The sequence below is a fragment of the Pseudophryne corroboree genome, assembly GCF_028390025.1.
Source record: "Pseudophryne corroboree isolate aPseCor3 chromosome 3 unlocalized genomic scaffold, aPseCor3.hap2 SUPER_3_unloc_56, whole genome shotgun sequence".
Classification (NCBI taxonomy): domain Eukaryota; kingdom Metazoa; phylum Chordata; class Amphibia; order Anura; family Myobatrachidae; genus Pseudophryne; species Pseudophryne corroboree.
The window spans coordinates 486362-505020 of record NW_026967548.1 but is presented as its reverse complement, the minus strand read 5'-3'; the positions used below and the strand labels follow the sequence as shown (position 1 = coordinate 505020).

The 18659-nt window shown below is 45.8% G+C and overlaps 1 protein-coding gene across 1 annotated transcript in view; it reads right to left on the bottom strand.

The window, feature by feature from the left end:
* The window catches only part of LOC134984452 (zinc finger protein OZF-like), a 176399-nt gene extending 158725 nt beyond the window's left edge, over positions 1-17674 (bottom strand). Inside the window, exons 1-4 of the mRNA XM_063950029.1 lie at positions 17665-17674; positions 17211-17508; positions 16966-17062; positions 16714-16831 (exon numbers count right to left, since the gene is read on the bottom strand). Coding sequence (XP_063806099.1) covers positions 16714-16831; positions 16966-17062; positions 17211-17508; positions 17665-17674 — 523 coding nt within the window. The remainder of the gene's footprint in view (positions 1-16713; positions 16832-16965; positions 17063-17210; positions 17509-17664) is intronic.
* Between the last annotated feature and the right edge of the window lie 985 nt (positions 17675-18659).

The window sequence follows — 18659 nt, the reverse complement described above, 5'->3', positions numbered from 1 at the left end:
GTCTGCGTTTCATGGGGTGGCTGTTGAAACGGCTCTCTTAAGATGAGATGGCATTCCAGACTCTGTTATACCAACCACGTTACGTGCTACAAAACCAGTTACAGCAGCTCATTATCACAGGATTAGATGAGCTTATATTGGTTGGTGTGAAGCTCAGAAGTTTCCAACATCTTCTTTCAAGTTATCCAATCTTTTGCTATTTTTACAGGCGGGGTTAGATGGAGGACTACGTTTAGCTACACTAAAAGTGCAGGTCTCTGCCTTGTTAACATTCTTTCAAAGGCATTTGGCTCTTTTACGAACAGTTCACAATTTCCTACAATGTGCCCTTAGAGTTCAACCTCCACCTACAGCTCTATGGGACTTGAATCTAGTTTTGGATTTTTTGCAATCTTCAATTTTTGAACCCTTGGATGTTAAGTTTCTAAAACAGGAAAACAGTGTTTTTCCTAGCCTTAGCTTCGGCAAGGCGTGTTTCAGAATTGGGTGCCTTGTTATGCAAGCCACTGTATCTGGTATTTCATGATGACAGAGCGGAACTTTGGACGAATCCCACTTTTATACCAAAAGTAGTTTCTTCTTTTCACATCAATCAACCAATTGTAGTTCAGAGGATTCAGTAACTCCAGCTAATTTGGATGTGGTACATCGACTCAGCGTTTATGTAGCCCGAACATCAACTGTACATAAAACGGATACATTGTTTGTTCTCTATGATGCAGTAAAGCTTCCAAACAAGACCTTGGCCAGATGGATTAAGCTGACCATTCGTCAGGTGTACTTTCATGCTAGTCTAACACCGACTACATCTGTTTCAGCACATTCCACATGTTCTGTGGGAACGTCACGGGCAGCATGTTGTGGGGCTTCTATGATGAAACTTTGCCATGCAGCTACATGGTCATTAGTGCATACGTTTATGCGCTTTTACAAGTTTGACACGTTTGCGGCATCAGCTTCTAGCTTTGACCACCTAGTGTTACGGTGCCTACCAACTCTCCCGCTCAAGGGGGAAACCTTGGTACGTCCCAAGACTACTCCAATGGATGAAAAAGAAAAGAGGATTTTGGTACTTACCAGATAAATCTTTTTCTTTTAATCCACAGGGGGCACTGGACACCCACCCAGATCAGTTTCACCTGTCTTGTGGTCAGTTCAGTAAATCTTATGGTAACACATTCTCACCGACTTGTTCAAATGTTAAGGTGATTGTTATCTATTGTTGTGTCAAGTTTCTAGTTGTCCGTTATGTTATATGTAATTCTCCATTGTTCATCCTCCCTATCGCTCCTGTTCGGCTCCGTAAAAAAAACCTCACTGTGGTATCTTGGGAGTATGGAGGGGATGGAGGGTTACTAATTTAAATATTTAAATATATTTAAATGTGCCTATCCCTGCTAATGCCCCATCCATATCCCCAACAGTACTCCAGTGCACCCTGTGGATTCGAAGAAAAGGATTTATCAGGTAAGTACCAAGATCCTCCTTTCAGGAATGTAGGAAAACATATTACTGCATTGCTTTCTATAGGACTTTGACGTATTCAGACACACAGTGAAAGAAACAGCAGAAAATGTTTACAACACTCATATGCATCAGGCACTTATACAACTAATCAGTACCCAAAGGGTAGGTAGAGACTCAGTTCTGTATCACCTGCCTCAGGAGAGCAGGATACAGGGAGACTTGACTTGGGAGGATTGATCATTACGCTTACAAACGCTGAGTGGATCCAGACGCTACTAGTGAACACAGATACACCAGTGACACAGCCGCACCACGCTGAGACTGGGATAGTTTGATTTCTAGCATCTCAGACGGAAGCGGGAACCTCAAAGAAAACTGGTCATGAACTGGGGAAGAGGGCCGAGCAGGAGAGTGTCTTACGCCCCACTGCTGACATCAACCCCTGGGGTCGTGGTCTTTTACTAATCCCTGGAACCTATGATCCCTGAAACCTTGTGCTGGTGCACCTGAGGTGACAGCCGCACAAGCAACTGTTTGGTAGTCTCCCCCAAAACAGTGTGGCTGTGTCCTGCATCTTAACCCGCTAAGTGGAACCGATGCCTTACCTTTTCCCTGTTCTCCGGCCACAGCCTGGTAACGTCAGCTGGACTTGCTAGAACATCCTAGCTGACACCCGCTAAAACAGTACTGTACATGGTGATAAGCATTGTCGCGACCCGGTGGAGAGTTGTTGGAGCGACTCTTTCTAAAGTGCGTATAAGATGATTTATGAAAGATCACTCAAAAAAAGGTAAGACTATAAAAATAAATTAAAAAGAGCTTATGGCTGCAAAAACTCAGCAGCCCTATAGACCGTCGTCTGGCTCCTGTCGCACCAAACAAAAAAACTGAATTGCCTGAGCCAAAAGGCGAGGATACAGGGGATTGGCCCATTGCATCCTGGGAGTCTGAAAAGCTTAGATCGTTGGTACATTTCCGCTGCTACCTAATATCCAAAGGTATATCCTGTGGATACCATGGTGGACCCTACAGGAGAAATATCTTGTTAATGTCCTGTCTATGAAGGTAATCAGATGTGCAAAGGCACAATCTGAGGAGAAAATGGTCCAGTAAGTGGGTGAAGGAAGCAAAACTTTTTTTAGGTATATAAGTGAAATAAGAAAAAAAAAAGGCAGAATAATAAAACTAAAAGACAGAGACTGGGAGTCTTGTTGAGGGAGACAATGTAATAGCAGATCATCTTAATTATTTTTGCTCAGTGATCACTACTGAGAGGGGAAGGGGCCACAGTTAAGTTGCAGCGATATTCAGGAAAATTAAACATGTAAATTTACAGAGGAGAAGGTCCTAACAGAACTCTTAAAGCTGAAAGTGGATAAATCTCTGGGGCCAGATGGGATACATCCAAGGATACTAAAAGAGCTTAAAGAGATGCTGGTAGCACCATTAACAGAATTATTCAACCAGTCATTAGCTACAGGAGTACTTCCAGAGGACTGGAAAAGAGAAAACGTAGTCCCACTGCACAAAAGTGGAAGCAAGGAAGAGGCAAACAACTACAGACCAGTGAGTCTTACATCAGTAGTAGGGAACTTGATGGAAACACTCTTAAGTGTTGTAGATTATCTCAAATCCAGCAATTTACAGGATCCCAAACAGCATGGACTCGCTGGGGGAAGATCATGTCAAACAAACCTTATTGACTTTTTTGACTGTGTGATTAAAGTGATGTATAAATTTGGATCCGTGGATATAGCTTATCTAGACTTTAGTAAAGCTTTTGACACTGTTCCACATTGCAGACTGCTAAATAAGCTCAAAAGTTTGGGATTGGATACTAAGATTGTTGAATGGGTAAGATCTTGGTTACATGATAAAAAACAGAGAGTTGTAGTAAATGGAGTGCATTCACAGGAGGGAAATGATACCAGTGGAGTACCCCAGGGATCTGTACTTGTACCAGTGCTTTTTAAAATCTTTATTTGTGACATTGCAATTGTCATTAAAGGGAAAGTATGCCTTTTTGCAGATGACACAAAGGTATGCAACACGGCAGACACACCAGGAGGGGTAAAACAAATGATTGAGGATCTAGGTAGACTAGAGGAATAGTCAAGAGTCTGGCAATTACAGTTTAATGCCCAAAAATGCAAAATTATGCACTTGGGTCTCAAAAATCCAATACAGTATAGTATTAATGGCACTATACCGGAAACTACTGAGGAGGAAAGGGATCTAGGAGTCACTTTTTCAGGTGACTTAAAGGCAGGTAAGCAATGTAACAAAGCAATGAGGAAGGCTAGTCAGATGCTTGGCTGCATTGGGAGAGGAATCAGCAGCAGAAAGATGTAATAATGCCACTGTACAGGTGAAAATCAGAAAATTAGAATATTGTGCAAAAGTTCATTTATTTCAGTAATTTAACTTAAAAGGTGAAACTAATATATTATATAGACTCATTACATGCAAAGTGAGATATTTCAAGCCTTTATTTGTTATAATATTGATAATTGTGGTTTACAGCTTAAGAAAATCCCAGATCCCAAATCTCAGAAAATAAGAATTTACTTACCGATAATTCTATTTCTCGTAGTCCGTAGTGGATGCTGGGAACTCCGTAAGGACCATGGGGAATAGCGGCTCCGCAGGAGACTGGGCACAAAGTAAAGCTTTAGGACGACCTGGTGTGCACTGGCTCCTCCCCCTATGACCCTCCTCCAAGCCTCAGTTAGGATACTGTGCCCGGACGAGCGTACACAATAAGGAAGGATTTATGAATCCCGGGTAAGACTCAAACCAGCCACACCAATCACACCGTACAACTTGTGATCTGAACCCAGTTAACAGCATGATAACAGAGGAGCCTCTGGATAGATGGCTCACAACAACAATAACCCGATTTAGTTAACAATAACTATGTACAAGTATTGCAGACAATCCGCACTTGGGATGGGCGCCCAGCATCCACTACGGACTACGAGAAATAGAATTATCGGTAAGTAAATTCTTATTTTCTCTGACGTCCTAGTGGATGCTGGGAACTCCGTAAGGACCATGGGGATTATACCAAAGCTCCCAGACGGGCGGGAGAGTGCGGATGACTCTGCAGCACCGAATGAGAGAACTCCAGGTCCTCCTCAGCCAGGGTATCAAATTTGTAGAATTTTGCAAACGTGTTTGCCCCTGACCAAGTAGCAGCTCGGCAAAGTTGTAAAGCCGAGACCCCTCGGGCAGCCGCCCAAGAAGAGCCCACCTTCCTTGTGGAATGGGCTTTTACAGATTTTGGCTGTGGCAGGCCTGCCACAGAATGTGCAAGCTGAATTGTATTACAAATCCAACGAGCAATAGTCTGCTTAGAAGCAGGAGCACCCAGCTTGTTGGGTGCATACAGGATAAACAGCGAGTCAGATTTTCTGACTCCAGCCGTCCTGGAAACATATATTTTCAAGGCCCTGACTACGTCCAACAACTTGGAGTCCTCCAAGTCACTAGTAGCCGCAGGTACCACAATAGGTTGGTTCAGATGAAATGCTGAAACCACCTTAGGGAGAAAATGAGGACGAGTCCTCAATTCCGCCCTGTCTGAATGGAATATCAGATAAGGGCTTTTACAGGATAAAGCCGCCAATTCTGACACGCGCCTGGCCGAGGCCAGGGCCAATAGCATGACCACTTTCCATGTGAGATATTTTAACTCCACAGATTTAAGTGGTTCAAACCAATGTGACTTTAGGAATTCCAAAACTACATTGAGATCCCAAGGTGCCACTGGAGGCACAAAAGGAGGCTGTATATGCAGTACCCCTTTTACAAACGTCTGAACTTCAGGAACTGAAGCTAGTTCTTTCTGGAAGAAAATTGACAGGGCCGAAATTTGAACCTTAATGGACCCCAATTTTAGGCCCATAGACACTCCTGTTTGTAGGAAATGTAGGAATCGACCTAGTTGAAATTCCTCCGTCGGGGCCTTACTGGCCTCGCACCACGCAACATATTTTCACCAAATGCGGTGATAATGCTTTGCGGTTACATCCTTCCTGGCTTTGATCAGGGTAGGGATGACTTCATCCGGAATGCCTTTTTCCTTCAAGATCCGGCGTTCAACCGCCATGCCGTCAAACGCAGCCGCGGTAAGTCTTGGAATAGACAAGGTCCTTGCTGTAGCAGGTCCCTTCTTAGAGGTAGAGGCCACGGGTCCTCCGTGAGCATCTCTTGAAGTTCCGGGTACCAAGTCCTTCTTGGCCAATCCGGAGCCACGAGTATAGTTCTTACCCCCCTCCGTCTTATAATTCTCAGAACTTTTGGTATGAGAGGAAGAGGAGGGAACACATACACTGACTGGTACACCCACGGTGTTACCAGAGCGTCCACAGCTATTGCCTGAGGATCCCTTGACCTGGCGCAATACCTGTCCAATTTTTTGTTGAGGCGGGACGCCATCATGTCCACCTTTGGTTTTTCCCAACGGTTTACCATCATGTGGAAGACTTCTGGGTGAAGTCCCCACTCTCCCGGGTGGAGGTCGTGCCTGCTGAGGAAGTCTGCTTCCCAGTTGTCCACTCCCGGAATGAACACTGCTGACAGTGCTATCACATGATTTTCCGCCCAGCGAAGAATCCTTGCAGCTTCTGCCATTGCCCTCCTGCTTCTTGTGCCGCCCTGTCTGTTTACGTGGGCGACTGCCGTGATGTTGTCCGACTGGATCAGCACCGGCTGACCTTGAAGCAGAGGTCTTGCTTGGCTTAGGGCATTGTAAATGGCCCTTAGCTCCAGGATATTTATGTGAAGTGATGTTTCCAGGCTTGACCACAAGCCCTGGAAATTCCTTCCCTGTATGACTGCTCCCCAGCCTCGCATGCTGGCATCCGTGGTCACCAGGACCCAGTCCTGAATGCCGAATCTGCGGCCCTCTAGAAGATGAGCACTCTGCAACCACCACAGGAGAGACACCCTTTTCTTTGGTGACAGGGTTATCCGCTGATGCATCTGAAGATGCGATCCGGACCATTTGTCCAGCAGGTCCCACTGGAAAGTTCTTGCGTGGAATCTGCCGAATGGGATTGCTTCGTAGGAAGCTACCATTTTTCCCAGGACCCTTGTGCATTGATGCACTGAGACTTGGCCTGGTTTTAGGAGGTTTCTGACTAGCTCGGATAACTCCCTGGCTTTCTCCTCCGGGAGAAACACCTTTTTTTGGACTGTGTCCAGGATCATCCCTAGGAATAGAAGACGTGTCGTCAGGATCAGCTGCGATTTTGGAATATTGAGAATCCAACCGTGCTGCCGCAACACTACTTGAGATAGTGCTACCCCGACTACCAACTGTTCCCTGGATCTTGCCCTTATCAGGAGATCGTCCAAGTAAGGGATAACTAAAACTCCCTTCCTTCGAAGGAGTATCATCATTTCGGCCATTACCTTGGTAAAGACCCGGGGTGCCGTGGACAAACCAAACGGCAGCGTCTGAAACTGATAGTGACAGTTCTGTACCACAAACCTGAGGTACCCTTGGTGAGAAGGGTAAATTGGGACATGGAGGTAAGCATCCTTGATGTCCAGAGACACCATATAATCCCCTTCTTCCAGGTTCGCAATCACCGCTCTGAGTGACTCCATCTTGAATTTGAACCTCTGTATGTAAGCGTTCAAGGATTTTAGATTTAAAATCGGTCTCACCGAGCCGTCCGGCTTCGGTACCACAAACAGTGTGGAATAATACCCCTTTCCCTGTTGCAGGAGGGGTACCTTGATTATCACCTGCTGGGAATACAGCTTGTGAATGGCTTCCAATACCGCCTCCCTGTCGGAGGGAGACGTCGGTAAAGCAGACTTTAGGAAACGGCGACGGGGAGACGTCTCGATTTCCAATTTGTACCCCTGAGATACCACCTGAAGGATCCAGGGGTCCACTTGTGAGTGAGCCCACTGCGCGCTTAAATTCTTGAGACGGGCCCCCACCGTGCCTGAGTCCGCTTGTAAAGCCCCAGCATCATGCTGAGGACTTGGCAGAGGCGGGAGAGGGCTTCTGTTCCTGGGAACTGGCTGTTTGCTGCAGCCTTTTCCCTCTCCCTCTGCCACGGGGCAGAAAAGATGAGCCTTTTGCCCGCTTGCCCTTATGGGGCCGAAAGGGCTGCGCCTGATAATACGGCGTCTTCTTATGTTGAGAGGCTACCTGGGGTAAAAATGTGGATTTCCCAGCTGTTGCCGTGGCCACCAGGTCTGTCAGACCTACCCCAAATAACTCCTCCTCTTTATAAGGCAATACTTCCATATGCCTTTTGGAATCAGCATCACCTGACCACTGTCTTGTCCATAACCCTCTTCTGGCAGAAATGGACAGCGCACTTACTCTTGATGCCAGTCGGCAAATATCCCTCTGTGCATCACGCATATATAGAAATGCATCCTTTAAATGCTCTATAGTCAATAATATACTGTCCCTATCTAGGGTATCAATATTGTCAGTCAGGGAATCCGACCAAGCCACCCCAGCACTGCACATCCAGGCTGAGGCGATTGCTGGTCGCAGTATCACACCCGTGTGAGTGTATATACCTTTTAGGATATTTTCCTGCTTTCTGTCAGCAGGTTCCTTCAGGGCGGCCGTATCCGGAGACGGTAGTGCCACCTGTTTAGACAAGCGTGTGAGCGCTTTATCCACCCTAGGGGGTGTTTCCCAACGTGCCCTATCCTCTGGCGGGAAGGGGTATGTTGCCAACAATCTTTTAGGAATTGTCAGTTTTTTATCGGGGGAAACCCACGCTTCATCACACACTTCATTTAATTCCTCAGATGCAGGAAAAACTACAGGCAGTTTTTTCTTACCAAACATAATACCCTTTTTAGTGGTACTTGTATTATCAGAAATATGTTAAACATTTTTCATAGCCTCAATCATGTAACGTGTGGCCCTACTGGAAGTCACATTCGTCTCTTCATCGTCGACACTGGAGTCAGTATCCGTGTCGGCATCTGTATCTGCCATCTGAGGTAACGGGCGTTTTAGAGCCCCTGATGGCTTTTGAGACGCCTGGACAGGCACAAGCTGAGTAGCCGGCTGTCTCATGTTGTCAACCGTCTTTTGCAAAGAGCTGACATTGTCACGTAATTCCTTCCATAAACTCAGCCACTCAGGAGTCGACTCCCTAGGGGGTGACATCTGCATTACAGGCATTTGCTCCGTCTCCACATCATTTTCCTCCTCATACATGTCGACACAAACGTACCGACACACAGCACACACACAGGGAATGCTCTGATAGAGGACAGGACCCCACGAGCCCTTTGGGGAGACAGAGGGAGAGTATGCCAGCACACACCAGAGCGCTATATATATATATACAGGGATAACCTTACAGAAGTGTTTTTCCCCTTATAGCTGCTATTTCATTTATACTGCGCCTAATTAGTGCCCCCCTCTCTTGTTTTACCCTTTTCTGTAGTGCAGGACTGCAGGGGAGAGCCAGGGAGACGTCCTTCCAGCGGAGCTGTGAGGGAAAATGGCGCCAGTGTGCTGAGGAGATAGGCTCCGCCCCCTTCACGGCGGACTTTTCTCCCGCTTTTTTCTGTATTCTGGCAGGGGTTAATATACATCCATATAGCCCTGGGGGTTATATGTGATGTATGTTTGCCAGCCAAGGTGTTTTTATTGCTGCTCAGGGCGCCCCCCCCAGCGCCCTGCACCCTCAGTGACCGCAGTGTGAGGTGTGTATGAGGAGCAATGGCGCACAGCTGCAGTGCTGTGCGCTACCTTGTTGAAGACTGATGTCTTCTGCCGCCGATTTTCCGGACCTCTTCTTGCTTCTGGCTCTGTAAGGGGGCCGGCGGCGCGGCTCTGGGACCGGACTCCGAGGCTGGGCCTGTGTTCGGTCCCTCTGGAGCTAATGGTGTCCAGTAGCCAAGAAGCCCAAGCTGGCTGCAAGCAGGCAGGTTTGCTTCTTCTCCCCTTAGTCCCTCGATGCAGTGAGCCTGTTGCCAGCAGGTCTCACTGAAAATAAAAAACCTAAAGCTAAACTTTCACTAAGAAGCTCAGGAGAGCCCCTAGTGTGCACCCTTCTCGGCCGGGCACAAAAATCTAACTGAGGCTTGGAGGAGGGTCATAGGGGGAGGAGCCAGTGCACACCAGGTAGTCCTAAAGCTTTACTTTGTGCCCAGTCTCCTGCGGAGCCGCTATTCCCCATGGTCCTTACGGAGTTCCCAGCATCCACTAGGACGTCAGAGAAAATTAGATTACATAAAATCAATAAAAAAAGATTTTAAATACAGAAATGTCGGCCTCTGAAAAGTATAATCATACATATGTACTCAGTACTTGGTTTGGGCCCCGTTTGCATGAATTACTGCCTCAATGCGGCATGGCATGGATTCTATCAGCCGGTGGCACTGCTGAGGTGTTATGGCCTTCAGCTCTTCTGCATTGTTCAATCTCATGTCTCATCTTTCTCTTGGCAATGCCCCATAGATTCTCTATGGGGTTCAGGTCATGTGAGTTTGCTGGCCAATCCAGCACAGAAAACCCAGTCATTGAACCAGGTTTTGGTACTTTTGGCAGTGTGGGCAGGTGCCAAGTCCTGCTGGAAAATGAAGTCCGCATCTCCATAAAGCTTGTCTGCTGAAGGATGTATGATGTGCTCTAAAATGGCCTAGTAGGAAGCGTCTTACCTGGGCTAAAGTAAAAAAGAACTGGTCTGTTGCTCAGTGGTCCAAAGTCCACTTTTCTGATTAGAGCAAATTTTGCATCTCATTTGAAAACCAATGTCCCAGAGTATGGAGGAGGAAGAATGGAGAGGCACAAAATCCAAGATGCTTGAAGTCCAGTGTGAAGTTTCCGCAGTCTGTGTTGATTTAGGAAACCATGTCATCAGCTGGTGTTGGTCCACTGTGCTTTATTAAGTCCAGAGTCAACGCAGCCATCTACCAGGCTTTGGGAGTGCTGAACCCATGAATATGTGTGTGTGTGTATATATATATATATATATATATATATATATAATTGTGCCCAAGGCTGATTACTGCATCTACAACAGATATAGGGGCTTATGTGACAGCCTGTGAGATACAGACGTGGGGTGGCACTGGTACAGCTGCACATATGTAAAGTGTCAATCATTATTAGGCAGAGCGGAGGTGTGTACCAGGAACGTGACAGTCAGACCGTATCTCTATCATTAGATAATAGGAACTAACCCCTTCATCACCTCCAGGATGGTACTCCCACACTCCTCTGGCCGATCCTATTCCAGAAACTACCACTCATGCTAGAAAGTGACCCCCCCCCCCCCCCCCCCCACAATGAGAGCAGGTGATCTTACAGAACAGGTAACAGGGAAACAACAGAAACATAAAACTACAGGTATAAGATGTAATGTAACACAGGTAATAGATGTGAGAGGTCACATAGAGCCGGGATCAGGATACGTTGTGTAATGAGAGGTCAGACAGAAAGCTTCCCCCATGTTGGTTGGTAACGCTGTAGCCTTGGCCATTATAGGTGAGACTCTATCATAAGGACATTTCACCACAACTAAGTCACAGCCAACTGATATCAGGCACACCTGGAGCTCAGCTAGACAGCCACTTAGGATTGGTATTGGGTTCCGAGTAGTGATGAGCGGGTTCGGATCCTCGGGATCCGAACCCGCCCGAACTTCACCTTTTTTTGCACGGGTACGAGCAACTCGGATAGTCCCGCCTTGCTCGGTTAACCCGAGCGCGTCAGAACGTCATCATCCCGCGGTCAGATTCTCGCGAGATTCGTATTATATATAAGGAGCCGCGCGTCGCCGCCATTTTTCACTCGTGCATTGGAGATGATCGTGAGAGGACGTGGCTGGCGTTCGTTCAGTTTCTGTGTTCAGTGTGCCGCAAATATCTGTGCTCAGTGTGCTGCAAATATCTGTCCTCAGTGTGCTGCAAATATCTATGCTCAGTGTGCTGCAAATATCTGTGCTCAGTGTGCTGCAAGTGCAAATATCTCTGCCTGAAAAATGCTCCATGTCTGTGCTCAGTGTGCTGCAAATATCTGTGCTCAGTGTGCTAATTGCTTTATTGTGGGGACTGGGGACCAGCAGTATTATATAGAAGGAGTACAGTGCAGAGTTTTGCTGACCAGTGACCACCAGTATTATACGTTCTCTGCCTGAAAAACGCTCCATATCTGTGCTGCATTGTAGTATATAGTAGGAGGACAGTGCAGAATTTTGCTGACCACCAGTATAACTATATATAGCAGTACGGTATAGTAGTCCACTGCTCTACCTCTGTGTCGTCAAGTGTACTATACCATCCATACCTGTGGTGTATTTCAGTTTTGCACAGTTTGCTGACCACCAGTATATATAATATATAGCAGTACGGTACAGTAGGCCACTGCTCTACCTACCTCTGTGTCGTCAAGTATACTATCCATCCATACCTGTGGTGCATTTCAGTTTTGCACAGTTTGCTGGCCACCAGTATATATAATATATAGCAGTACGGTACAGTAGGCCACTGCTCTACCTACCTCTGTGTCGTCAAGTATACTATCCATCCATACTTGTGGTGCATTTCAGTTTTGCACAGTTTGCTGACCACCAGTATATATAATATATAGCGGTACGGTCCAGTAGGCCACTGCTCTACCTACCTCTGTGTCGTCAAGTATACCATCCATCCATACCTGTGGTGCATTTCAGTTTTGCACAGTTTGCTGACCACCAGTATATATAATATATAGCAGTACGACACAGTAGGCCACTGCTCTACCTACCTCTGTGTCGTCAAGTATACTATCCATCCATACTTGTGGTGCATTTCAGTTTTGCACAGTTTGCTGACCACCAGTATATATAATATATAGCGGTACGGTCCAGTAGGCCACTGCTCTACCTACCTCTGTGTCGTCAAGTATACTATCCATCCATACCTGTGGTGCATTTCAGTTTTGCACAGTTTGCTGACCACCAGTATATATAATATATAGCAGTACGACACAGTAGGCCACTGCTCTACCTACCTCTGTGTCGTCAAGTATACTATCCATCCATACCTGTGGTGCATTTAAGTTGTGTGCAGTATATATAGTAGGCCATTATATATAGTAGGCCATTGCTATTGATACTGGCATATAATTCCATACATTAAAAAATGGAGAACAAAAATGTGGAGGGTAAAATAGGGAAAGATCAAGATCCACTTCCACCTTGTGCTGAAGCTGCTGCCACTAGTCATGGCCGAGACGATGAAATGTCATCAACGTCGTCTGCCAAGGCCTATGCCCAATGTCATAGTGGAGAGCATGTAAAATCCAAAAAAATAAAGCTCAGTAAAATGACCCAAAAATCTAAATTAAAATCGTCTGAGAAGCGTAAACTTGCCAATGTGCCATTTACGACACGGAGTGGCAAGGAACGGCTGAGGCCCTGGCCTATGTTCAAGGCTAGTGGTTCAGCTTCACCTGAGGATGGAAGCACTCACCCTCCTGCTAGAAAACTTAAAAGAGTTAAGATGGCAAAAGCACAGCAAAGAACTGTGCGTTCTTCTAAATCACAAATCCCCAAGGAGAGTCCAATTGTGTCGGTTGCGATGCCTGACCTTCCCAACACTGGACGGGAAGAGGTTGCGCCTTCCACCATTTGCACGCCCCCTGCAAGTGCTGGAAGGAGCACCCGCAGTCCAGTTCATGATAGTCAAATTGAAGATGTCACTGTTGAAGTACACCAGGATGAGGATATGGGTGTTGCTGGCGCTGGGGAGGATTCTGATGGTGAGGTGGTTTGTTTAAGTCAGGCACCCGGGGAGACACCTGTTGTCTGTGGGACGAATATGGCCATTGACATGCCTGGTCAAAATATAAAAAAAAATCAGCTCTTCGGTGTGGAATTATTTCAACAGAAATGTGGACAACTTGTGTCAAGCCGTGTGTTGCCTTTGTCAAGCTGTAATAAGTAGGGGTAAGGACGTTAACCACATAGGAACATCCTCCCTTATACGTCACCTGGACCGCATTCATCAGAAGTCAGTGACAAGTTCAAAAACTTTGGATGACAGCGGAAGCAGTCCACTGACCACTAAATCCCTTCCTCTTGTAACCAAGCTCCTGCAAACCACACCACCAACTCCCTCAGTGTCAATTTCCTCCTTACACAGGAAAACCAATAGTCCGGTAGGCCATGTCACTGTCAAGTCTGACGAGTCCTCTCCTGCCTGGGATTCCTCCGATGCATCCTTGAGTGTAACGCCTACTGCTGCTGGCGCTGCTGTTGTTGCTGCTGGGAGTCGATCGTCATCCCAGAGGGGAAGTTGGAAGACCACTTGTACTACTTCCAGTAAGCAATTGACTGTCCAACAGTCCTTTGCGAGGAAGATGAAATATCACAGCAGTCATCCTGCTGCAAAGCGGATAACTCAGGCCTTGGCAGCCTGGGTGGTGAGAAACATGTTTCCGGTATCCACCGTTAATTCACAGGCAACTAGAGACTTGATTGAGGTACTGTGTCCCCGGTACCAAATACCATCTAGGTTCCATTTCTCAAAGCAGGCGATACCGAAAATGTACACAGACGTCAGAAAAAGAGTCACCAGTGTCCTAAAAAATGCAGTTGTACCCAATGTCCACTTAACCACGGACATGTGGACAAGTGGAGCAGGGCAGACTCAGGACTATATGACTGTGACAGCCCACTGGGTAGATGTATTGCCTCCAGCAGCAAGAACAGCAGCGGCGGCACCAGTAGCAGCATCTCGCAAATGCCAACTCGTTCCTAGGCAGACTACGCTTTGTATCACTGCTTTCCATAAGAGGCACACAGCTGACAACCTCTTACGGAAACTGAGGAACATCATCGCAGAATGGCTTACCCCAATTGGACTCTCCTGGGGATTTGTGACATCAGACAACGCCACCAATATTGTGCGTGCATTACATCTGGGCAAATTCCAGCACGTCCCATGTTTTGCACATACATTGAATTTGGTGGTGCAGAATTATTTAAAAAAAACGACAGGGGCTTGCAAGAGATGCTGTCGGTGGCCCGAAGAATTGCGGGCCACTTTCGGCATTCAGCCACCGTGTGCCGAAGACTGGAGCACCAGCAAACAGTCCTGAACCTGCCCTGCCATCATCTGAAGCAAGAGGTGGTAACAAGGTGGAATTCAACCCTCTATATCCTTCAGAGGATGGAGGAGCAGCAAAAGGCCATTCAAGCCTATACATCTGCCTATGATACAAGCAAAGGAGGGGGAATGCACCTGACTCAAGCGCAGTGGAGAATGATTTCAACGTTGTGCAATGTTCTGCAACCCTTTGAACTTGCCACACGTGAAGTCAGTTCAGACACTGCCAGCCTGAGTCAGGTCATTCCACTCATCAGGCTTTTGCAGAACAAGCTGCAGACATTGATGGAGGAGCAAAAACAGAGCAATTCCGCTAGGCATGTGGGACTTGTGGATGGAGCCCTTAATTCGATTAACCAGGATTCACGGGTGGTCAATCTGTTGAAATCAGAGCACTACATTTTGGCCACCGTGCTTGATCCTAGATTTAAAACCTATGTTGTATCTCTCTTTCCGGCAGACACAAGTCTGCAGAGGTTCAAAGACCTGCTGGTGAGAAAATTGTCAAGTCAAGTGGAACGTGACCCGTCAACAGCTCCTCCTTCACATTCTCCCGCAACTGGGGCTGCGAGAAAAAGGCTAAGAATTCAGAGCCCACCCGCTGGTGGTGATGCAGGGCAGTCTGGAGTGAGTGCTGACATCTGGTCCGGACTGAAGGACCTGCCAACGATTACTGACATGTTGTCTACTGTCACTGCATATGATTCTGTCACCATTGAAAGAATGGTGGAGGATTATATGAGTGACCGCATCCAAGTAGGCACGTCAGACAGTCCGTACGTATACTGGCAGGAAAAAGAGGCAATTTGGAGGCCCTTGCAGAAACTGGCTTTATTTTACCTAAGTTGCCCCCCTCCAGTGTGTACTCCAAGAGTGTTTAGTGCATCCGCTCACCTTGTCAGCAATCGGCGTACGAGGTTACTTTCAGAAAATGTGGAGAAGATGATGTTCATCAAAATGAATTATAATCAATTCCTCGGTGAAGACATTCACCAGCAATTGCCTCCAGAAAGTACACAGGGACCTGAGATGGTGGATTCCAGTGGGGACGAATTAATAATCTGTGAGGAGGGGGGTGTACACAGCGAAAGGGATGAGGAATCAGACGATGAGGAGGAGGTGGACATCTTGCCTCTGTAGAGCCAGTTTGTGCAAGGAGAGATTGATTGCTTCTTTTTTGGTGGGGGCCCAAACCAACCAGTCATTTCAACCACAGTCGTGTGGCAGACCCTGTCGCTGAAATGATTGGTTCGTTAAAGTGTGCATGTCCTGTTTATACACTGCTCAAATAAATAAAGGGAACTCTAAAATAACACATCTTAGATCTGAATGAATGAAATATTCTTATTAAATACTTTGTTCTTTACATAGTTGAATGTGCTGACAACAAAATCACACAAAAATTATCAATGGAAATCAAATTTATGAACCCATGGAGGTCTGGATTTGGAGTCACCCTCAAAATTAAAGTGGAGAAACACACTACAGGCTGATCCAACTTTGATGTAATGTCCTTAAAACAAGTCAAAATGAGGCTCAGTAGTGTGTGTGGCCTCCACGTGACGTCTGATTGTTTCACCCAGTAGCATGTATATTGCAAAAAGCATAGGAGCTAGGATAGGACCATGAGGAACATTACATGGCAATGGTGATGATGAGATAATAAAGGTTCCTCTCCTGTGTGATGTCTAATGTGTGAAACAAAGCAGATTTATTTCTCAAACTCAGAACATGTGTGACTTCTCTCATGTCTAACAAGATGTGATTTGTGTGCAAAACATTTCCCACACTCCGAACATGGAAATGGTTTCTCACCTGTGTGACTTCTCTCATGTGTAACAAGATCTGATTTCTGTATAAAACATTTCCCACACTCAGAACATGGAAATGGTTTCTCACCAGTATGACTTTTCTCGTGTCTAACAAGTTGTGACTTATGTATAAAACATTTCCCACATTTAGAACATGGAAATGGTTTCTCATCTGTGTGATTTCTCTCATGTCTAACAAGATGTGATTTCTGTATAAAACATTTCCCACACTCAGAACATGGAAATGGTTTCTCACCTGTGTGACTTCTCTGATGTGCAACAAGATGTGACTTATGTATAAAACTTTTCCCACACTCAGAACATGGAAATGGTTTTTCACCTGTGTGACTTCTCTCATGTGTAACAAGATGTGATTTCTGTATAAAACATTTCCCACACTCAGAACATGGAAATGGTTTCTCACCAGTATGACTTCTCTCGTGTCTAACAAGTTGTGACTTATGTATAAAACATTTCCCACATTCAGAACATGGAAATGGTTTCTCACCAGTGTGACTTCTTTCATGTATAACAAGAGCTGATTTTTGTATAAAACATTTTTCACACTGAGAACATGGAAATGGTTTCTCACCAGTGTGATTTCTCTCATGTCTAACAAGAAGTGATTTTTGTATGAAACATTTTCCACACTCAGAACATGGAAATGGTTTTTCACCTGTGTGACTTCTCTGATGTGCAACAAGATGTGACTTATGCATAAAACATTTCCCACACTCAGAACATGGAAATGGTTTTTCACCTATGTGACTTCTCTCATGTGTAACAAAAGCTGATTTGTATGTAAAACATTTCCCACACTCAGAACACGGAAATTGCCTCTCACCTGCCTTAGCTGGCTGATGGGTAATGCGCTTTGTGTTCTCTGTAAAACATTTGGCATCTATAGAACAGGGAAACTCTGTATCTACTGTCAGAGCTGTAACAGATGCACCAATATCAGAGTGATCAGGAGAACATTTCCCAGGATCAGAGGGACCAGCTGATAGAGCTGGATGTATAACTGATGTAATGGGGTTATATCCTGAAGAATCCTGTCTACTGTCATTATCTTTTATGTCACAATCTGAGGATAACATTAGATGTCCTTCTGAGATATTCCTGCTTGTGTGTCCATCTGCTGGAAATAAAATACATTATGTAAATATGAATTTTCCTGTAACAATTTTAATCTAGTAAAGATTATAATTGAAAATAGCAAATTACTATAAAATGAGTAGACGAGACCCAGTGTGTTACAGGTTACAATATATAACTCTATAAATTACATTACCTGTAAGCATTGGTGTTATGTTTATTTTATTAAAACCAGGATGATCGGACTGGAGTATAACTACCACTGAGAGATAACGTGGTATTACTACAGGTGACATGAGCTGCTGCCATAATGTCTACTTGAAGAAGCCCAAATCTTTCTATCGGTAGCTGGAAGACTTCCTGATGTAGGGACCAGTCCCTTGGAACATCCTGCCTCAGTCTCAGCTATTCGGCCACTGTATACTCCTAGCCTGATACATGGAACGTGTGAGGTGACTCTCTCTACACAATATATCATCTTTCCCACCTCTACCACCATCCCATTGCTTTCCTGGCACACCCGCTGTCTGAGAATACTCGGAGACGCTTCTCCAATAACTACTGATAGAAAGATTGATCTACTCTCCATACTGCTCTGACATACAGGACATTTATGTGACGCTTCTTTTCCCGTAACTATATACCTTATACTATCGTCTGGTAACACACAGTGACATGATGTGAGGGGGAGAGCAGGAGTATAATAGGGGCTGATGGCTCCTTATGTATGAGATACACCAGAGAGTGTGGGGAGGAGACTGGTAAGATCTCTGGGCTGGTAATACACAGTGACATGATGTAAGGGGGAGAACAGGAATATAATAGGGGCTTATATTTCCTGATGTATGAGATACACCAGAGAGTGTGGGGAGGAGACTGGTCAGATTTCTGGGCTGGTAACACACAGTGACATGATGTGAGGGGAGAGCAGGAGTATAATAGGGGCTGATATCTCCTGATGTATGAGATACATCAGAGAGTGTGGGGAGGAGACTGGTCAGATCTCTGGGCTGGTAACACACAGTGACATGATGTGAGGGGAGAGCAGGAGTATAATAGGGGCTGATGGCTCCTGATGTATGGGATACACCAGAGAGTGTGGGGAGTAGACTGGTCAGATCTCTGGGCTGGTAACACACAGTGACATGATGTGAGGGGAGAGCAGGAGTATAATAGGGGCTGATGGCTCCT